General features: G+C 47.2%; 1 protein-coding gene, 1 non-coding gene and 1 pseudogene across 11 annotated transcripts in view; 1 reads left to right on the top strand and 2 right to left on the bottom strand.

The window, feature by feature from the left end:
- The window catches only part of MYO9B (myosin IXB), a 109,111-nt gene that overhangs the window by 60,676 nt on the left and 29,256 nt on the right, over positions 1-19,179 (top strand). For 7 of the 10 annotated variants that reach the window (XM_043911070.1, XM_043911067.1, XM_043911069.1 and 4 more), the window contains exons 7-14: positions 457-586; positions 5,936-6,025; positions 7,575-7,691; positions 8,248-8,382; positions 13,227-13,348; positions 15,691-15,832; positions 16,163-16,367; positions 18,047-18,128. In XM_043911070.1, the coding sequence (XP_043767005.1) occupies positions 457-586; positions 5,936-6,025; positions 7,575-7,691; positions 8,248-8,382; positions 13,227-13,348; positions 15,691-15,832; positions 16,163-16,367; positions 18,047-18,128 (1,023 nt within the window). The remainder of the gene's footprint in view (positions 1-456; positions 587-5,935; positions 6,026-7,574; positions 7,692-8,247; positions 8,383-13,226; positions 13,349-15,690; positions 15,833-16,162; positions 16,368-18,046; positions 18,129-19,179) is intronic. The other 3 variants (XM_043911071.1, XM_043911068.1, XM_043911065.1) reach the window with 1 other exon arrangement.
- On the bottom strand, positions 17,625-17,731 carry LOC122701222. Its single transcript, XR_006343043.1, has one exon. It is a non-coding gene; the product is annotated as a U6 spliceosomal RNA (small nuclear RNA).
- LOC122701175 lies at positions 17,841-17,954 on the bottom strand (annotated as a pseudogene).

The following is a 19,179-nucleotide window of genomic DNA, read 5'->3' as shown; positions in this document are numbered from 1 at the left end:
ACACTTCATGTGAAGTAATTAGCCTCCAACTAATAAAAAAAAAAAAAAAAAGACTCCACACTTCAAATGCCTGGAGTGCAGGTTCGATCCCTGGTAAGGTGACTAAAATCCCATGTGCCTCACAGCGTGGCTGAAAAAGAAACCAACAACTACACTTGGGGAACTGTGTGCTTTTTTTTTTTTATATGCATGTGATGCCTCCATAAGAAAATTGTTAAGCTCCCCCAACACCACTACCACCAAAAAAACAATAGAACTATGTGCCTCCAAAGTCCTGTTTCACAGAGAGTCCCCAGCGGAGGAGTGGACATCTTTCGGATTTTGCATGTTCTGACTGGAATGGCTGGTTTTACAGACACAGCCCAGGTCGCTGGAAATTCGAGCCCAGTTCACTGGAGGCCTCTGCTGCCTCGAGACTGGGGAAGTGCCCCAACCTTGGCTCCTTCTCTCCCCCAGGATTTTTTCCATCCTCTCAGCCATCCTGTACCTAGGCAACATCACTTACAAGAAGAGAGCCACGGGCCGAGACGAAGGCTTGGAGGTTGGGCCCCCCGAGGCGCTGGACACGCTGTCGCAGCTCCTGAAGGTACTGTCCCTTGTCCTCAGCCACAGTGGCCGCCCACTGAGGCCCAAACTTCCTGCACTGGCTGAGCTCCTGTCAGCTGGGGCCTGTCTGCCTGCTTCCACCCCCGCCGTCTCGGCCGTGTCCCTTCCTCATTTCTTTTCTTTTTTTGATGGAGCTATGATTGACATGCAACATGATTTTAGCTTCAGATAGACAGCATAAATGATTCAGTGTCTGTATTATATGTTGCCAAATGGCCACCACAAGAAGTCTAGTTAATGTTTGTCACCCTCGGGGGCTATGGGATTGTTTTTCTCTTACGATGAGAACTTCTAAGATCTACTCTGTCAGCAGCTTTCATTTATGCAGTACGGTCACATTAGCCACTATCTCCACGCAGTGCACTGCATTCTCATGACATTTTATAACCGAAAGTTTGTGCCTTTGAACCCCCTTCACACATTTCACCCATCCTCCATTCCTGGCAGTCACCAGTCTGTTCTCTGTATCTATGAGTTTGGGAGGTTTGAGGGTTGTTATTTTCTTGTTTTTTTTTTAATTCCACGTATAAGGGAGATCATACAATATGTCTTTGTCGGACATATCCCTTAACATAATACCCTCAAGGTCTGTCCCCTCCTCATTTCCTTTTTTTTTAATTGAAATATAGTTGATTTACAATGTTGTGTTACTTTCAAGTGTACAATAAAATGATTCAGTTCTACATATATTCTTTTTTAGATTATTTTTCATTATAGGACGTTGAATATAGTTCCCTGTGCTATATGCCATGCAGTTTATTATTTTATTTATAATAATGTATATACTTTAATACATGTATTTAATGTATTAAAGTATATACATTATTATACATCTAATACATGTCTAGATCTTTAATACATCTAATACATGTCTAGATCTGATAGAGTGCCTGATGAACTATGGACAGAGGCTCGTGACATTGTATAGGAGACAGGGATTAAGACCATCCCCATGGAAAAAAAATGCAAAAAAGCAAAATGACTGTCTGAGGAGGCCTTACAAATAGCTGTGAAAAGAAGAGAAGTGAAAAGCAAAGGAGAAAAGAAAAGATATACCCATCTGAATTCAGAGTTCCAAAGAATAGCAAGGAGAGATGAAAAAGCCTTCCTCAGTGATCAATGCAAAGAAGCAGAGGAAAACAACAGAATGGGGAAAGACTCAAGAAAATTAGAGATACCAAGGGAACATTTCATGCAAAGATGGGCACAATAAAGGACAGAAATGGTATGGATCTAACAGAAGCAGAAGATATTAAGAGGTGGCAAGAATACACAGAAGAACTGCACAAAAAAGATCTTCATGACACAGATAATCGGGATGGTGTGATCACTCACCTAGACATCCTGGAATGTGAAGTCAAGTGGGCCTTAGAAAGCATCACTATGAACAAAGCCAGTGGAGGTGATGGAATTCCAGTTGAGCTATTTCAAATCCTAAAAGATGATGCTGTGAAAGTGCTGCACTCAATATGCCAGCAAATTTGGAAAACTCAGCAGTGGCCACAGGACTGGAAAAGGTCCATTTTCATTCCAATCCCAAAGAAAGGCAATGCCAAAGAATGCTCGAACTACCGCACAATTGCACTCATCTCACACACTAGTAAAGTAATGCTCAAAATTCTCCAAGCCAGGCTTCAGGATACGTGAACCATGAACTTCCAGATGTTCAAGCTGGTTTTTAGAAAAGGCAGAGGAACCAGAGATCAAATTGCCAGCATCCGCTGGATCATCGAAAAAGCAAGAGAGTTCCAGAAAAACATCTATTTCTGCTTTATTGACTATGCCAAAGCCTTTGACTGTGTAGATCACAATAAACTATGGAAAATTCTGAAAGAGATGGGCATACCAGGCCATCTGACCTGTCTCTTGAGAAACCTACATGCAGGTCAGGAAGAAACAGTTAGAGCTAGACATGGAACAACAGACTGGTTCCAAATAGGGAAAGGAGTATGTCAAGGCTGTATATTGTCACCCTGCTTATTTAACTTCTATGCAGAGTACCTCATGAGAAACGCTGGGCTGGAAGAAGCACAAGCTGGAATCAAGATTGCCAGGAGAAATATCAATAACCTCAGATATGCAGACGACACCACTCTTATGGCAGAAAGTGAAGAGGAACTAAAAAGTCTTTTGATGAAAGTGAAGGAGGAGAGTGAAAAGGTTGGCTTAAAGCTCAACATTCAGAAAACTAGGATCATGGCATCTGGTCCCATCACTTCATGGGAAATAGATATGGAAACAGTGTCACACTTTATTTTTTTGGGTTCCAAAATCACTGCAGACGGTGATTGCAGCCATGAATTTAAAAAACGCTTACTCCTTGGAAGGAAAGTTATGACCAACCTGGATAGCATATTTAAAAGCAGAGACATTACTTTGCCAACAAAGGTCCATCTAGTCAAGGCTATGGTTTTTCCAGTAGTCATGTATCGATGTGAGAGTTGGATGGTGAAGAAAGCTGAGCACCGAAGAATTGATCCTTTTGAAATGTGGCGTTGGAGAAGACTCTTGAGAGTCCCTTGGCCTGCAAGAAGGTCCAACCAGTCCATCCTAAAGGATCCTGAATATTCATTGGACGGACGGATGTTGAAGCTGAAACTCCAATACTTTGGCCACCTCATGTGAAGAGTTGACTCATTGGAAAAGACCCTAATGCTGGGAAGGATTGGGGGCAGGAGGAGAAGGGGACGACAGAGGATGAGATGGTTGGATGGCATCACCGACTCGATGGACATGGGTTTGGGTGGACTCCAGGAGTTGCTGATGGACAGGGAGGCCTGGCGTGCTGGGGTCAAAGAGTCAGACATGACTGAGCAACTGAACTGAACTGATATACTTTAATCCTAAGCTCCTAATTATGCTTCCCCTTACCCTTGCCCCCTTGGTAACTGTAAGTTTACTTTCTGTGTCTGTGGATCTGTTGTATCTCTGTTTTGTACATAAGTACATTTGTATCATTTTTTAAAGATTCTGCATATAAGCGGTATCATATGGTATTTGTCTTTGTCTGACTTACTTCACTTAACATAATACCCTCAAGGACCATCTCTTCTTCATCTCCTTTTATTTTTTTTAATTGAAATACAGTCATTTTACAATGTTGTGTTGCTTTTAGGTGTAGAACAAAATGATTCAGTTCTATATATATTCTTTTATAAGTTACTACAAGATACTGAGTATAGTTCCCTGTGCTATACACTATATAGTTGATTGTTTTATATATGTGTGTATACTTTAATCCCGAGCTCCTAATTTATCCTTCCCTCTACCCTTTCTCCTTTGATAACCATAAGTTTGCTTCCTATGTCTGTGATTCTATTTCTGTTTTGTAAATAAGTTCATCGGTATCGTTTTTTAAAGAGTCCGCATATAAGCGATATAATGTGGTATTTGTCTTTATCCGTCTGACTTACTTCACTTAGTATGATAATCTCTAGGTCTCTCCTTATTGCTGCAAATGGCATTATTTCGTCCTTTTTATGGCAGAGTAGTATTCCATGAATATCCATACCACATTTCCTTCATCCGTTTTCATCTGTTGATGGACATTTAGGTTGTCCTGTGTCTTGGCTGTTGTAAGTAGTGCTCCTGTGAGCACTGGGGTGCAGGTATCTTTGTGCCCCATCTTCCTTCTGGGAAGGGCCATCTCCATCTCAGCCCCTCACTTGAACGGCCCATCAAAGTTTTTTATGTATTTATATAACTGAATCAGTTTGCTGTATACCTGAAACTAACATAACGTTGTGAATCAACTATTATTTTTTTTTTTTAATCATCATTTGATCAGCAAGGTCATTTTGTAGCTGGACCATCCCCTTGTCCACTGGTCCTCAACCCCGGGAGCACTGGGCAATGTCTGGAGTCATTTGGAGGGGGTACCCATGTCATCTGGTGGGTAGGGGATGCTATTTAACAGAATGCACAGGACCGCCCCCACAACAAAGAAGTAGCATTAGTCACTCAGTCCTGTCTGACTCTTTGTGACCCCGTGGACCGTAGCCCACCAGGCTTCTCTGTCCATGGAATTCTCCAGGCAAGATTACTGGGGTGGGTTGCCATTCCCTTCTCCAGCGCATCTTCCCAACCCAGGGATCAAACCTGGGTCTCCCTAGTTGCAGGCAGATTCTTTACCATCTGAGCCACTGGGGGAAGCTGAAAGAAGGAGCCAGCCCCAAATGCCTGTGATGCCGAAGCTGTTTTCTGGACGTGTGTTCCATTTGTGGCTCTTTAAAATGCACCTGCATGCAGGAGCCCCAGCTCCTGTTGTGCTTGTGGGAACGAGTGAGTACGTCTGCCACGAGATGGAGACAGCTCCCCTGGCCCAACTCTTGACTGCCCATGGACAGGGCTGGGCGGTCAGGGAGGAGCAGTCTCCTCGCTTTGCCCTTGCACCCAGACCAGGAACCCACGCCAGCAGCGACAGCTACAATCACAGGTGGCACCTGGGCCAGAGCGCTGCAGTGACAGCCAGGCCTGTGTGACCACAGTCCAGGCCATCGAGCAGGCCTGTGGGTGTGAACATTCTGAGGCACACCAGTGCCCCACTCACTGTGGGTTGGCAGCCCTGAGGGTGGGCTCTGGGCCCACTTCCTGGCCCAGCTGCCAGGGGTCCTTCTTCTGCCCCCCTCAGGCCTTGCCTCAGTGACACACGGATCTAGTCAACAAGCTCTCCAGCTTTCCTCTCCTCTGTTGTTGTTTTTTCTTTTTAAGTTTTTATTTATTGCATACATTTGGCTTACAATGTTGTGTTTCTGGTATAAAGTGATTCATGTATGTGTGTGTATGAATATATATTTTCATATGGGCTTCCCTGGGGGCTCAGCTGGTAAAGAATCCACCTACAATGCAGGAGACCCTGGTTCGATTCCTGGGTCAGGAAGATTCCCTGGAGAAGGAATAGGTCACCCACTCCAGTATTTTGGGGTTGCCCTGGTAGCTCAGACGGTAAAGAATCTGCCTGCAATGTGAGAGACCTAGGGTCGATCCCTGGGTTGGGAAGATGTCTTGGAGGAGGGCATGGCAACCCACTCCAGTATTTTTGCCTGGAGAATCCCCATGGACAGAGGAGCCTGGTGGGCTACAGTCCATGGAGTCACAAAAGAGTCAGACACGACTTAGTGACTGAACAACAGCAGTAGCAACATATGAGCTTGTGTTCTGTTTTAAACTCTTTTCCATTATAGGTTCTTACAGGATATTAAATACAGTTCCCTGTGCTATACAGTAGGACCTCGTTGTTTATATATTTTATATAGATTAAATGTATCTGTTAATCCTAAACTCCTAATTTGTCCCTCCCCACCCCTCTTCCTCCTTAACCTTGAAACAGGTGAAGCGAGAAATCTTGGTGGAAGTTCTGACCAAAAGAAAAACAGTGACCTCCAACGACAAACTCATCCTTCCCTATAGTCTCAGCGAGGTGAGTGCTGCCCTGGGTTCTCATGGGGTGCGCAGGCCCAAAAACATGGGTGCTCAGGGTGGGGATAGGGAGAGCCTTCAGAAATAGCTGGCATGGGTGGTCATTTTCCTGCCCCTAATTTGACTTCCCTCATGGCTCAAATGGTAAAGAATCCACCTGCCAATGCAGGAGACACAGGAGGCGCTGGTTCGATCCCTGGGTCAGAAAGATCCCCTGGAGAAGGATATGATAACCCACTCCAGTATTCTTGCCTGGGAAATTCCATGGACAGAGGAGCCTGTCAGGCTACAGTCCTTGAGGTCGCAAAAGAGTCAGCCACAACTGAGCATTTAAGAGCAGTTTGACAGAGGAGAACCTTGGAAACTCAAACCAGCCTGTACAGCTCAAGGGCCAGAGCTAGAGCCGCGTGTGATGGTGTCTCTGTCAAGCTGTCTAGTGGGCACTCTGGTTCTCACCAGCAGAGGACAGCCACCTGCAGCTTGCAAGCCAAACCCAGCCCACTTCCTGCTTCTGTCAATAAAACTTTATTGGCACTTGACCACAACCATTCATGCACATGAGGATCTGCTGCAGTGGCAGAGCTGTCCCGCAGAGCTTATCATGTTGACCCCTTGCCCAAGAAAGCTTGCTGACCCCCGGGTTAAAGCGTGGCCTTTCCAGCTGTTGTGCGGGTCCCTGCATGTTGATACGATGCCTCTCTAGCCTTTGCCCCAGTCTCAGTGTTTCTCTGTGGCATGTGTTTCTTTTTTTACACCTCTCGACTTGCAGGTTGGGGAGCATCAGGAAAGTACCTAGCCACGAGGGCATGGGGGGATTTTTAGCGCATGGGAGAAGCTGCTCAAGCATCTTAAACGGACACCTAGACAGTTGGAGCCCCTGTGGGCAAAGGTGCTCAGCCGTGGTACGTGACAGGTGCCACAGGCCACTGGAGCCCACACACAGCTGCTCCCCGGCGGCACTGAGCTGAGCCAGCGAGATAAAGGCCAGGGACAGGACAGCATCCTACACAGCTCCATTTCCACAAAACCGGAGGAACTTGTTATCTAGATCTTGATAGCAGGCTGAGTAAGTCCTGTCGCAACTTAGATCTGAGAGCATACAGACAAGGAATTTCTTGTAGGTAAATTAGACTCCAATGAGCCTTTTTTAAAAATTGTAAAGATCAATCACTGCTTTTAGGCACACAGTGGCCTGGCCCATGGTGCTCCCAGAACCGCAGGGGTTGAACCCAGCCCAACCTCCTGGTGTATTCTCCCAGAGTGCCCTCCCTGAGCCCATGTCCCCATCCCAGCAGTCCCCAGGGTCCTCTGAGGATCAGGCCGTCCCACGAGAAAGACTTGGCCAGACCATAGGCTGCCAGGTCAGGGCTTCATGCCCCGGTGTGCAAGGGCATCCGAGCTGGCAGGACGGCAGGCAAAGTGAGAAGGGGAGGTATCAGAGGAGCTGAGTGGTGCAAGTCGCCACCTCGACCTGCCGGCGCACAGACCTCGGGGGCCCACCCGGCCAAGGTGTCACCCCCGCCACTGCCCCACACTCTCTGTGCCCGTAGGCCATCACCGCCCGTGACTCCATGGCCAAGTCCCTCTACAGCGCGCTGTTCGACTGGATCGTGCTGCGGATCAACCACGCTCTCCTCAACAAGAAGGACATGGAGGAGTCTGTCTCGGTGAGGGCCACACCTCCCCGGCTGGCACCCTGTGACCCCGGCTGCAGTCGGTCAGGCGTGAGGCCAGTTTCTCCCCTCAGCAGCCCCAGGGAGCCAACAGGATGCGGTTCTCAGGGCCCAGTGCAGAGAAAATAGGGGACTCTGGGGCTTCCCTGGCGGCCCAGTGGTTAAGACTGTCTGCTTCCACTGCCGGGGGCATGGGTTCAATCCTGGTTGGGGAGCTAAGATCCTGCCTGCCACACAGTGCAGCCCCAAACAGAAGTCAAAAACACAGGGCTCTTTGTTTAATATTACAGGTTGTATCTACTCAATGTTATGTGCCAGCCTGTATGGGAGGGGGGTTGAGGAGAGAAGGACACAGGTGTATGTATGGCTGAGTCCCTTCACTGTTCACTTGAAACTATCACAACATTGTTAATTGGCTGTACCCCAGTACAAAATAAAACCTTCCAAGTTTGAAAAAAAAAATATTATAGGTTCTAAGACCCTTGCCATCGGACAGATTGCTCCCAAGGGAGTGCTCACCAGTAATAACCATTCTCTCCATCTCCCCCAGTGCCTGTCTATCGGAGTCCTCGACATCTTTGGGTTTGAAGACTTTGAGAGGAACAGTTTTGAGCAGTTCTGCATCAACTACGCCAACGAGCAGCTCCAGTATTACTTCAACCAGCACATTTTCAAGCTAGAACAGGTAAGGAAATACCGGCTTAATTCACCCATCCAGTCCTAGGAGGAAGGGAATGAGCCAGAACCGGGATCCCCCTGGGGACCTGGTTTGTCATCAAACCTGCCCCAGAACTTTTCTCTACCCAAAAGGGAGAGTCCAGGAACATTCCCACCAGCCCCGGATGAGGCAAAAGGCAGGGATATTTGTACTTTCTCTCTGCTCAAATGTGAAAGTTGATTCAACGGGAGACAAGTTGAGTTGCCTTGTAAGGATTTGCTTTAGTCAACAATGAAGATATCCCATGTTATAGGTGTTGGTCAAAATAACCAGCCTTCTTTACCCAAGTATTGTCCTTCCCATGATGGATTCTGACGAGGAAAGAAAACCGATGGGTTTACACAGGTATATATGTGAAAGTGCAAGTGTTAGTCCTCCAGTCATGTCTGATTCTTTGGGACCCCATGGACTGTAGCCCACCAGGCTCTTCTGTCCATAGAACTCTCCAGGCAAGAATGCTAGAGTAGGTTGCCATTCCCGTTTCCAGGGGATCTTCCCAAACCCAGGCCTCCTGCATTTGCAAGCAGATTATTTACTGTCTGAGCCACCAAAGAAGCCCCTATATTTAGCAAATATTTAGCTAATTTTACTATTATGTCTTTTAGCTGAAACTCGCATTTCTCACTTGAAATGTGGCTGGTCCAAATTGACTTGAGTAGGAAGAGCAAAAGACATAGCGGATTGCAAAGACGTAGCGCAGGGGGAGAAAGGCATTTGGGGGACTTCCCTGGCAGTCCAGTGGTTAAGACTCCACGCTTCCTGGGCAGCCTGGGTGGGAGGGGGGTTTGGGGAAGAATGGATGTATACGTGTATATGTGTGGCTGAGTCGCTCTGCTATGCACCTGAAACTGTCACAACATTGTTAATCCGCTGTAGTCCAATAAGATAGTTGTTTGGTTTTTTTTAATGAATGAAGATAATTTACATAATCATTAAAAAAAGACTGCACACTTCCTCTGCACGGAGTTCAGTCGCTTACTCATGTCTGACTCTTTGTGACCCCACGGACTGCAGCACGCCAGGCCTCCCTGTCCATCACAACTGCTGAAGCTTACTCAAACTCCTGTCCATTGAGTCAGTGATACAATCCAGTCATCTCATCCTCTGTCATCCCCTTCTCCTGCCTTCAATCTTTCCCAGCATCAGGGTCTTTTACAGTGAGTCAGTTCTTCTCATTAGGTGGCCAAAGTATTGGAGTTTCAGCTTCAGCATCAGTCCTTCCAATGAATATTCAGGACTGATTTCCTTTAGGATGGACTGGTTTGATCTCCTTGCAGTCCAAGGGACTCTCAAGAGTCTTCTCCATAGCACAGTTCAGAAGCATCAATTCTTTGGCCCTCAGCTTTCTTTATTGTCCAACTCTTATATCCATACATGACTACTGGAAAAACCATAGCTTTGGCTAGATGGACCTTTGTTGGCAAAGTAGTGTTTCTGCTTTTTAATATGCTGTGTAGGTTGATCATAGCTTTTCTTCCAAGAAGCAAGCATCTTTTAATTTCATGGCTGCAATCACCATCTGCAGTAAATTGGGAGCCCAAAAAAATAGTCTGTCACTGATTTCATTGTTTCCCCATCTATTTGCCTTGAAGTGATGGGACTGGATCCCGAGATCTTAGTCTTCTGAATGTTGAGTTTTAAGCCAACTTTTTCACTCTCCTCTTTCACTTTCATCAAGAGGCTCTTCAATGCTTCTTCAATTTCTGCCATAAGGGGGTGGTGTCATCTGCGTATCTGAGGTTATTGGTATTTCTCCCGGCAATCTTGATTCCAGCTTGTGCTTCATCCATCCTGGCTTTTCGCATGATACCCTCTGCATATAAGTTAAATAAGCAGGGTGACAATATACAGCCTTAACATACTCCTTTCCCTGTTTAGAATCAGTCTGTTGTTCCATGTCCAGTTCTAACTGTTGCTTCTTGACCTGCATATAGATTTCTCAGGAGGCAAGTAAGGTGGTCTGGTAGTCCCATCTCTTTAAGAATTTTCCACGGCTTGTTGTGATCCACACAGTCAAAGGCTTTGTCGTAGTCAAAAAAACAAAGCTAGATGTTTTTTATGGAACTCTTGCTTTTTTGATGATCCAACAGATGTTGGCAATTTGATCTCTGGCTCCTCTGCCTTTTCTAAATCCAGCCTGAACATCTGGAAGTTCACAGTTCACATACTGTTGAAGCCTGGTTAGAGAATTTTGAGCATTACTTTGCTAGTGTCCCTGGTGGCTCAGAGGGTAAAGCGTCTGTCTGCAATGCAGGAGACCTGGGTTTGATCCCTGGGTCGGGAAGATCCCCTGGAGAAGGAAATGGCAACCCACTCCAATACTCTTGCCTGGAAAATCCCATGGACGGAGAAGCCTGGTAGGCAACAGTCCATGGGGTCACAAAGAATCGGACATGGCTGAGCGACTTCACTTCACTTTGCTAGTTGTAAGATGTGTGCAATTGTGTGGTAGTTTGAACATTTTTTGGCATTGTCTTTCTTTGGAATTGAAATGAAAACACCTTTTCCAGCCCTGTGGCCACTGCAGAGTATTCCAAATTTGCTGGCATATTGAGTGTATCACTTTAGCAGCATCATCTTTTAGGATTTGAAATAGCTCAACTAGAATTCCATCACCTCCACTAGCTTTGTTTGTAGTGGTGCTTCCCAAGGCCCACTTAACTTTGTATTCCAGGATATCTGGTTGTAGGTGAGTGATCACACCATTGTGGTTATCTGGGTCATGAAGATCTTTTTGTATAGTTCTTCTGTGTATTCTTGCCACCTCTTCTTAATATCTTCTGCTTCTGTTAGATCCATACCATTTCTGTCCTTTATTGTGCCCATCTTTGCATGAAATGATCCCTTGTATCTCTAATTTTATTGAAGAAATCTCTAGTCTTTCCCATTCTATTGTTTTTCCTCTATTTCTTTGCATTGATCTCTGAGGAAGGCTTTATCTTTCTGTGCTATTCTTTGGAATTCTGCATTCAAATGGGTGTATCTTTCCTTTTCTCCTTTGCCTTTCGCTTCTCTTCTTTTCTCAGCTATTTGTAAGGCCTCCTCAGGCAACCATTTTACCTTTTTGAATTTTCTTTTTCTCAGGGATGGTCTTGATCCCTGCCTCCTGTACAATGTCACGAACCTCCGTCCATAGTTCTTCAGGCACTCTATCAGATCTAGTCCCTTGAATCTATTTGTCACTTCCACTGTAAGGGATTTGATTTAGGTCATACCTGAATGGTCTCGTGATTTTCCCTGCTTTCTTCAATTTAAGTCTTCATCTTGCAGTGAGGAGTTCATGGTCTGAGCCACAGTCAGCCCCACTGTAGGAAGCACGAGTTCTATCCCTGGTCCAGAAACTAAGATCCTGCATGCCTTGCTGCATGGCCAGAAAGTAAAATCGAAAGAAAAGGCATTTTTGTCTCATTGGTACAAGGCCGTGTTTGTAATTTTTTATGTCAGTTAAATCACATGTCATGATGTTGACATACATCATACACCTTGGGTGTATTGGGTTAATTTAACTGTATTGTTTAAGTTAACTTCACATGCTTTCATTTCACATTTTTAAACATGGCTGTTAGAAAGTTCAGAGTGACATGAGTCTCTCACACATATGATTGTCGGGACATAGTTGTTCAAGAGCAGGGGCTGCCCAAAATTACTGGCACATGGCCACACCCCTTTGTCTCCTTTCTTGCCACAAGAGCAAAGCTGAGTCATCATGCAGACACCATCAAACTCATAAAGCCTAGTTTATTTACCATCTGGCTCTTTACAAAGAAAGTTTGCTGACCCCTGGGTGACTTTAAGTGTGATTTTTAAGCACTCTGGTGTGATGCAGTAAGTCCCCTACATCATGAACAAGTTCTGTTCTGATAGTACGTTCATAAGTCCAACAGAGTTAGCCTAGGCACCCAACTGGGTTTTCCAGGTGGTGCTGTGGTAAAGAATCTTCCTGCCAGTGCAGGAGAGATGCAAGTTCGATCCCTGGGTTGGGATGATCCCCTGGAGGAGGAAATGGCAACCCACTCCAGTTTTCTTGCCTAGAAAATCCCATAGACAAAGGAGCCTGGTGGGGACTATAGTCCATCGGGTCACCAAGAGTCAGATAGAGCTGAGCGACTGAGTGCGCACACACGCCCAGTTAACACATAAACCTGTACCGTTACAGGTTTAGAATAATTTTCACACCAATAATACGTAAAAAAACAAATGCAAAAAAGGAAGAAAATATCTTTAATCTTACAGTACTTGGAAAAGTACAGTAGTCCAGTGCAGCAGCTGGCATACAGGGCTGGCATGGAGCGAATAGGCAAGACTGACTGGAGGAGGGCGGGGAGGTGGGAGGTGATAGAACTGAAGATTGTCAGCAACAGAAGATAGAGGGCGAGCTGCACAGCCACTTACAGAGGGTGTGTGCACATGGCAGTGTACACAGACACTCGAACTCATGGCAGTGTACACAGACACGCGAACTCATGGCAGTGTACACAGACACACGAACTCACTACATAATTGGACACGTGAGTGCACATTCACAGCTTTGAAAGTTCACCACTTGAAGGTTCGTATGTAGAGGACTTCCTGAAGATGTTTGAGAATGTGCGTTCCTGTTCCCTGTTGCTGTTTATTTATCAAATAATTTTATGTATTTATTGATGTATTTCTATTGATACATTAATATGCATCCCATGTTATTTGCATGTTTATATATAAATATGTATGTGCATACATAAATAAAACATTTTTACATAGGACATGTGCTATGTAGATGTTACTGTGTCCATGAAATGATGAACTTAACAGACACCCCTTGAACCCTGCAGGAGGAGTACCAGAGCGAAGGGATCTCATGGCACAACATCGACTACACAGACAACGTCGGCTGCATCCACCTGATCAGCAAGAAGCCCACCGGCCTCTTCTATCTGCTGGACGAAGAGAGCAAGTGAGTATCCATGGGCCCGATGCATCCGGTTCTGCAGCCCCGGGGCCTTACTCCAGTCCATTCCATCCCAGAACTTCCAAGTTGCTCAGAGTCATGTGGCTGCAAATCTTGACCCCGCATTTGCAATTCACCAGAGAAATATTAACACTGGAAGTAGCTGTGAACTCAGGAACACACCCTCGCCCTCCCAGGAGTCCTTGGGAAAGACTTGTGGGACCTGAATCTAGAAGCTGGGCACAGGCTTGGTGCAGCCTTGCAAAGGGCAGGGAGTGGAATCAGGGCCCCGGATATGAGATTCTCCACCAAGCCTGTCAGCCCTCGTCCACAAGACATGATGAAGGCTGGAGAGGGTATTTTTAAGGTGCTTTATGCTTGGTCACTCAGCCAGAGTTCCTGAAATCGCAGGACAGCCTAAAACAGCAGAAATTTATTCTCCCACAGTTCTGCAGACTAGAAGCGCAAAATCAGCCTTGATGGACCAAAATCAAGGTGTGGGAGGGCCACCCTCCCTCCAAGGAGGAGACTTCTTCACATCTTCCACCTTCCAGGGGCTCCAGGTGTTCTTGGCTTGTGGCCAAGAGTCTCTGCCTCTGTAGTCACGTCATCTTCTGTCCTTCTGCCTCATCTCTTCTTATAAAGACTCCAGTCTACTAGATCAGTCAGTACCCACTCTAATGACCTCATCTTTTTAGGGGAGAGTGGGGACCGCGTCATACAGCTTGTGAGATCTTAGTTCCCACAACCATGGATTGCACAGGAGCCCTCAGTTGTGAAAGTACCTAACCACTGGACTGCCAGCAAAGCCCCCCTAAAGAGCTCATCTTGACTTGACTGCCTCTAAGGCCACATTCGCAGGGTCAGTGTGTCAGGGCGTAGTCAGTGTGTCTGGGGCTTCTTTTGACTGTGTCGGGTCCTAGTTGCAGCATGTGAGATCTTTGTTGCATCCTGTGGGGTCTTTTGTTGAGGTGTGCAGACCCTCTAGTTGTGGCTCCAGGGCTCAGTAGTTGTGGCACGTAGGCTTAGTTGTTCCTCGGCACATGGGATCTTTGTTCCCTGTCCAGGGATGGAACGTGCATCTCCTGCATTGCAAGGCGAATCCTTATCCACTGGAAAGTTTTTTTTATCAGCAACTTTTATCAGGCCCCTCGTTTGCTGCCAAAGTCCGCTCAGGCCTGGGGTGGATCGGGCTCACCACCTGCCTCAAACCGAGTCCCATCCAGGACAGACACATCCATTCTCGGCCAGAATCCAGGGAGAAAACCGGCTCAGATAAGGGAAGGAGCAGGGCACTTGGAAGGGTTAATTGTCCCTCCCACCAAACTCCCCAGAGCCAAATCTGGGAAAGGCATTCAAGGCAGAGCCAGGATGAGTCTGATAGGATTTGTCTTTGTTTAAAATCTTGCTATTTTAGGGGAACTCTCTAACAGTCCAGTGGTTAAGACTCTGTGCTTCCAATGCAGGGGGCACAGGTTCGATCCCTGGTTGGGGAGCTAAGACCCCACCTGCTTTGGGACATGGCCAAATAATAAATAAAAATGGATGCAAAAAAAAAAGTCCATGGTGAGCAAAAAAAAAAATCAAGATTTAGAAAAATAAAATTTTATTGTTTTAGTTCATCATGATTTTAGGGGGGCTTGGGGGCTTCGAATTGGATTTTCTAAAATAGTGTGTGAAAATGTTATTTATTTCCACAACCGAGTGAATGGGTCTCTTGCTCTCCACACCCTGACCCTGGCAGTGATGTGCCTCATAGCTACAGGGTCTCCCCCTCTACCCTCTGTCAAGCCATGAAACCTGGGCATCAGGGTTTCAGAGGCATACCTTGCTGCCCATGTTTGCAGTGAGGCAGGGCGCAGACTGAGTACCAAAGCCGGCTGCGGCATTTCCTTCCTGGGAGGCTGAAATAGCCAGATACAGCGGCTCCCTTAGTCAGGCCCCGATCACCTCCCTGTTTCATCTGTCTCCCAGCCCCTGCCTCTAACAGGGGAGCATGGGCAAGACCCACTGCAAGACACAGCACCCAGGTACAGATGCACCTGAGACCAACAGTCACCCCTGTCCTGGGATTATTCCAGGAACTGCCCATGATGGGCCCCAGTCACGATCTTGCCTGGACCAGACGTTTACATGGACCACCAGGGCTGGGGCACTGGGCTGCTCTGCCTGTTTCAACTTTGCTTCCCAGCTCTGAGGGCATCACTTTGCCCTCAGCCTCGTGCCCAGGCCAGCGCAGCCCGAGCACCCGCCCGCCTCCTCCATCGAGGGCCTGCGACCTGCCCACAGCATAGAGCAGGTGAGCGGTTGCAGTTTCCGCAGTTAAAGGTCTCCCGTGCTCTTCCCAGCTTTCCGCACGCCACGAGCCAGACTCTGCTGGCCAAGTTCAAACAGCAGCACGAGGACAACAGATACTTCGTCGGCACCCCCGTCATGGAGCCGGCCTTCATCATCCAGCACTTCGCAGGGAAGGTGAAATATCAGATCAAGGTACGTAGCTGTCTGTCACCACTGTCAACCAGGTTGTGCTCCACTCAGGGGATGGGAAGGGGACCCCTAGCTGCCCTGGAGGTCCCTTCCCTCAGGCGCTCGCTCCCTCCCTCCTCTTTTACTGCTTTTGCTGGGCGAGGTTCCAGGGCTCTCAGACCCAGTGTCAAACCCCTGGCTCTGCTTTCGAGGGCCCCATGGGCAGGAACCCCCTCTCTGTCTTGGAGATGGGCTCCGCTCCCCACCCAGCCCTTCCCGAGCTGACCCCAGGGCCTCGGCCGACACTAGCAAGGGACCACCCACCACCCTTCTTACCCATCCTCGCCATGCCAGGACTTCCGAGAGAAGAACATGGACTACATGCGGCCAGACATCGTGGCCCTCCTGCGGGGCAGTGACAGCTCCTACGTGCGGGAGCTCATCGGCATGGACCCCGTGGCCGTGTTCCGCTGGGCGGTGCTCCGGGCCGCCATCCAGGCCATGGCCGTGCTCCGGGAGGCTGGGCGCCTGCGGGCCGAGAGAGCTGAAAAGGCTGCCGGTAGGAGACTCCATGTGTCACTGTCGAGAAGGGGGTGCTCAAAGTCCACTGCAAAGTGTAAAATTTCATCACATTTAGCACATTCCTGAGTTGTGCAACCAGCACTTCTGTCTTGTTCCCTAAACTTTTCTTCTTCTTTCGCACTAGTGATAAAGAACCTGCCTGCCAGTAGAGGAGATGTAAGAGATACGGGTTCAGTCCCTGGGTAGGGTAGATCCCCCTGGAGGAGGGCGTGGCAACCCACTCCAGTATTCTTGCCTGGAGAATCCCATGGACAGAGGAGCCTGGTGGGCTACAGTCCATGGGGTCAGAGAGTCAGCCACACTGAAACAACTTAGCACACAATAGTTTATTACAAGATATTGACTGTAGTTCCCAGTGCTACACAGGAGGGCTTTATGGTTACCTTCATATATAATAGTTTGTATCTGCTAATCCCAAACTCCTAATTTATCCCTCTCCTCATCCTTTCGCCTCAGTAACCATAGGTTTGTTTTCTTTGCCTGTGAGTCTGTTTAGTACAGAAGTTCGTTTGTGTTATTTTTTCTGATGCCACATGTAAGTGATAGTGTATAAAATTTGTCTTTGTCTGACTTAACTGCATTTAGTATGATCATCTTTAGGTCCACCCATGTAGCTGCAGTCAGCATTGTTGCATTCTTTCTTATGGCTGAGTCGTGTTTCATTGTATAACTATACCACGTCTTCCCTATCCATTCATCTGTCAATAGATATTTAGGTTGCTTTCATGGCTATCATAAATTAGCTCCCAAGCCTGTTGATCATGCAAAACAGAAGGTTTGTAGCGGGATATCTAATTTAACCTGCTCATCCTCACAAGGCAAGAAGGGGTGTTCCTGTTTTTCTGTGAGAACAGCCTGACACCCGGAAGGGCTGAGTGACTCTCCCAGGATCACTCAGCTCCAGATACCAGCCCCAGGGTTCCGTTTTAGGAAGGGCGGGGTGTTGATTAAAGGAGGATTGAAAGATTAAAGCCACTCCATTGAGACAGTACTGTTTGGGCCAGACAGGGCGGGCAGAGTGGCCTGGCCATGGGGGCGGGCAGCATGTGCAAAGGTCCTAGGGCATCTGTTTTAGGAAATAGATGGTGCTGTTTGGGGAGGAAATGGAACATTTCATGGTTCCCTGCTGTGCCCAAATTTGAGTGTCAGCACCGCCCCCCACCCGGCCCCCTCCTTTTTTTATTTTTTTATTTTTTATTTTATTTATTTATTTTTTTTTTTCTATTTTTTTTTAAAAAATATGGAACGCTTCACGAATTTGCGTGTCATCCTTGCGCAGGGGCCATGCTAATCTTCTCTGTATCGTTCCAATTTTAGTATATGTGCTGCCGAAGCGAGCACTATTTATTTATTTTTTAATTGTCAAACCGAAGGTCAAGTTTAAATTTAATGACTTTGGTATTAACTATACACATACTAGTAAGTGCTAAGACTTAAAATCTTCCGGTTCAGTGGTGACTCCAGACAGGATCCAGAGAGGAGTTCTAAAAATCTCTTCTCTGGGTTTTATGGAGACTTCCTTTACCCTCCTGTGTTAGCCCCTCCTTTTTTTAAAATCGGGTTCAAGTCAGAACCACAGGCTCCATGGAAAAGTTAAGAAGCCCTTCAGCTCCAAGCAACCCTCTCCTCCAAACTTCATGTGCTCTGTCTCCCCAGCAGGTCTGGACAGCTCTGGTGCCCAAGGTCACCTGGGAGAACTACATAGAGGAGCCAGCACCCCGTCAGAAAAACTCTACCGGTGAGCGAGATCTTGATCTGTCCCAGCCGAAGCCTGTAGGCAGCGGCATTGTTTAAAACGGCGCCAGAAACCCGACACCCTGAACCCAGGTCAGAGTTGACCTGATTAAGGAACCCAGCAGCCGCTTGAATCAGAAACACCCAGAAGCAACGGCATCTGGTGGCCGCATTTCTGCACACAGAGAGGCCAACCTCGTGCATCATCTGTTTTGGGGGATGTGGGCGGCTCAGTTTACAAAGGCTCCTTTTCAGGGCCCGTTGTGACCGTTGGTGGGCGGGGCTGAGAGGCTGCTGGTCTCGCAGAGCAGCAAGCTTGATTTAAGAGCACTTCCTCCCTCTGCCTGACCAGGATGTCCCAAACACCGATCTGCTAAGTTACTTTACTCTCAGTCAGAAACACAGATGGGTTATTGCTGCTCAGATGACACGGGGTGTTCTGTGGCCACCTAGTGACGGTCAGGGTTCCTCCAGATACCCCAGTTGGTACTGAGTGTAAAAGTGAGCAGGCTTGTGCTTCTAGGAAGGCAGGCTATAAAAGGTCATGCTTGATAGCCATCTGAGGCCAGGACAAAGCCAGGGCAGGGACTCTTCAGGCAGCCTGCGAGAGCCCAGCCAGGCAGGCTACACTGAGACAGGACTCGTTGGCCCAGACAAGGCAAGCAGTGTGTGCTGACCTGGGGGGACAGCTGGTGTGAAAGCCCCGGGGCAGCAGAGTCCCCAAGCTCTTTCTTAAGACTCAGCAAAATTCCCAAGGAGCGAGCCCCTAAATTTTGAAACATGAAAAAGTCATTTTGTTTTTTGAGCACTTTGTAAGAAAACCCCCCTCAAGAGGTCCATGAAAGCTTACGTGTGGAGTTAGAGATAGCTCCTAGGTAAGTGGTCGTGTGCCATTTGTCTGAAGGCAGTGTGTCATTTTCCTCCTTTCAAAAAGATACATTTTGATTTTTTTTTCCTAATTGAAGGATAATTGCTTTATAGTATTGTGTTGGTTTCTGCTAAACATCAACAGGAATCAGCCATAGGTATACTTGTGTCCCCTCCCTTTTGATAAA

The sequence above is a fragment of the Cervus elaphus genome, chromosome 9 (assembly GCF_910594005.1).
Source record: "Cervus elaphus chromosome 9, mCerEla1.1, whole genome shotgun sequence".
Taxonomy (NCBI): Eukaryota; Metazoa; Chordata; class Mammalia; order Artiodactyla; family Cervidae; genus Cervus; species Cervus elaphus.
This window is presented reverse-complemented; position numbering and strand designations above follow the sequence as displayed.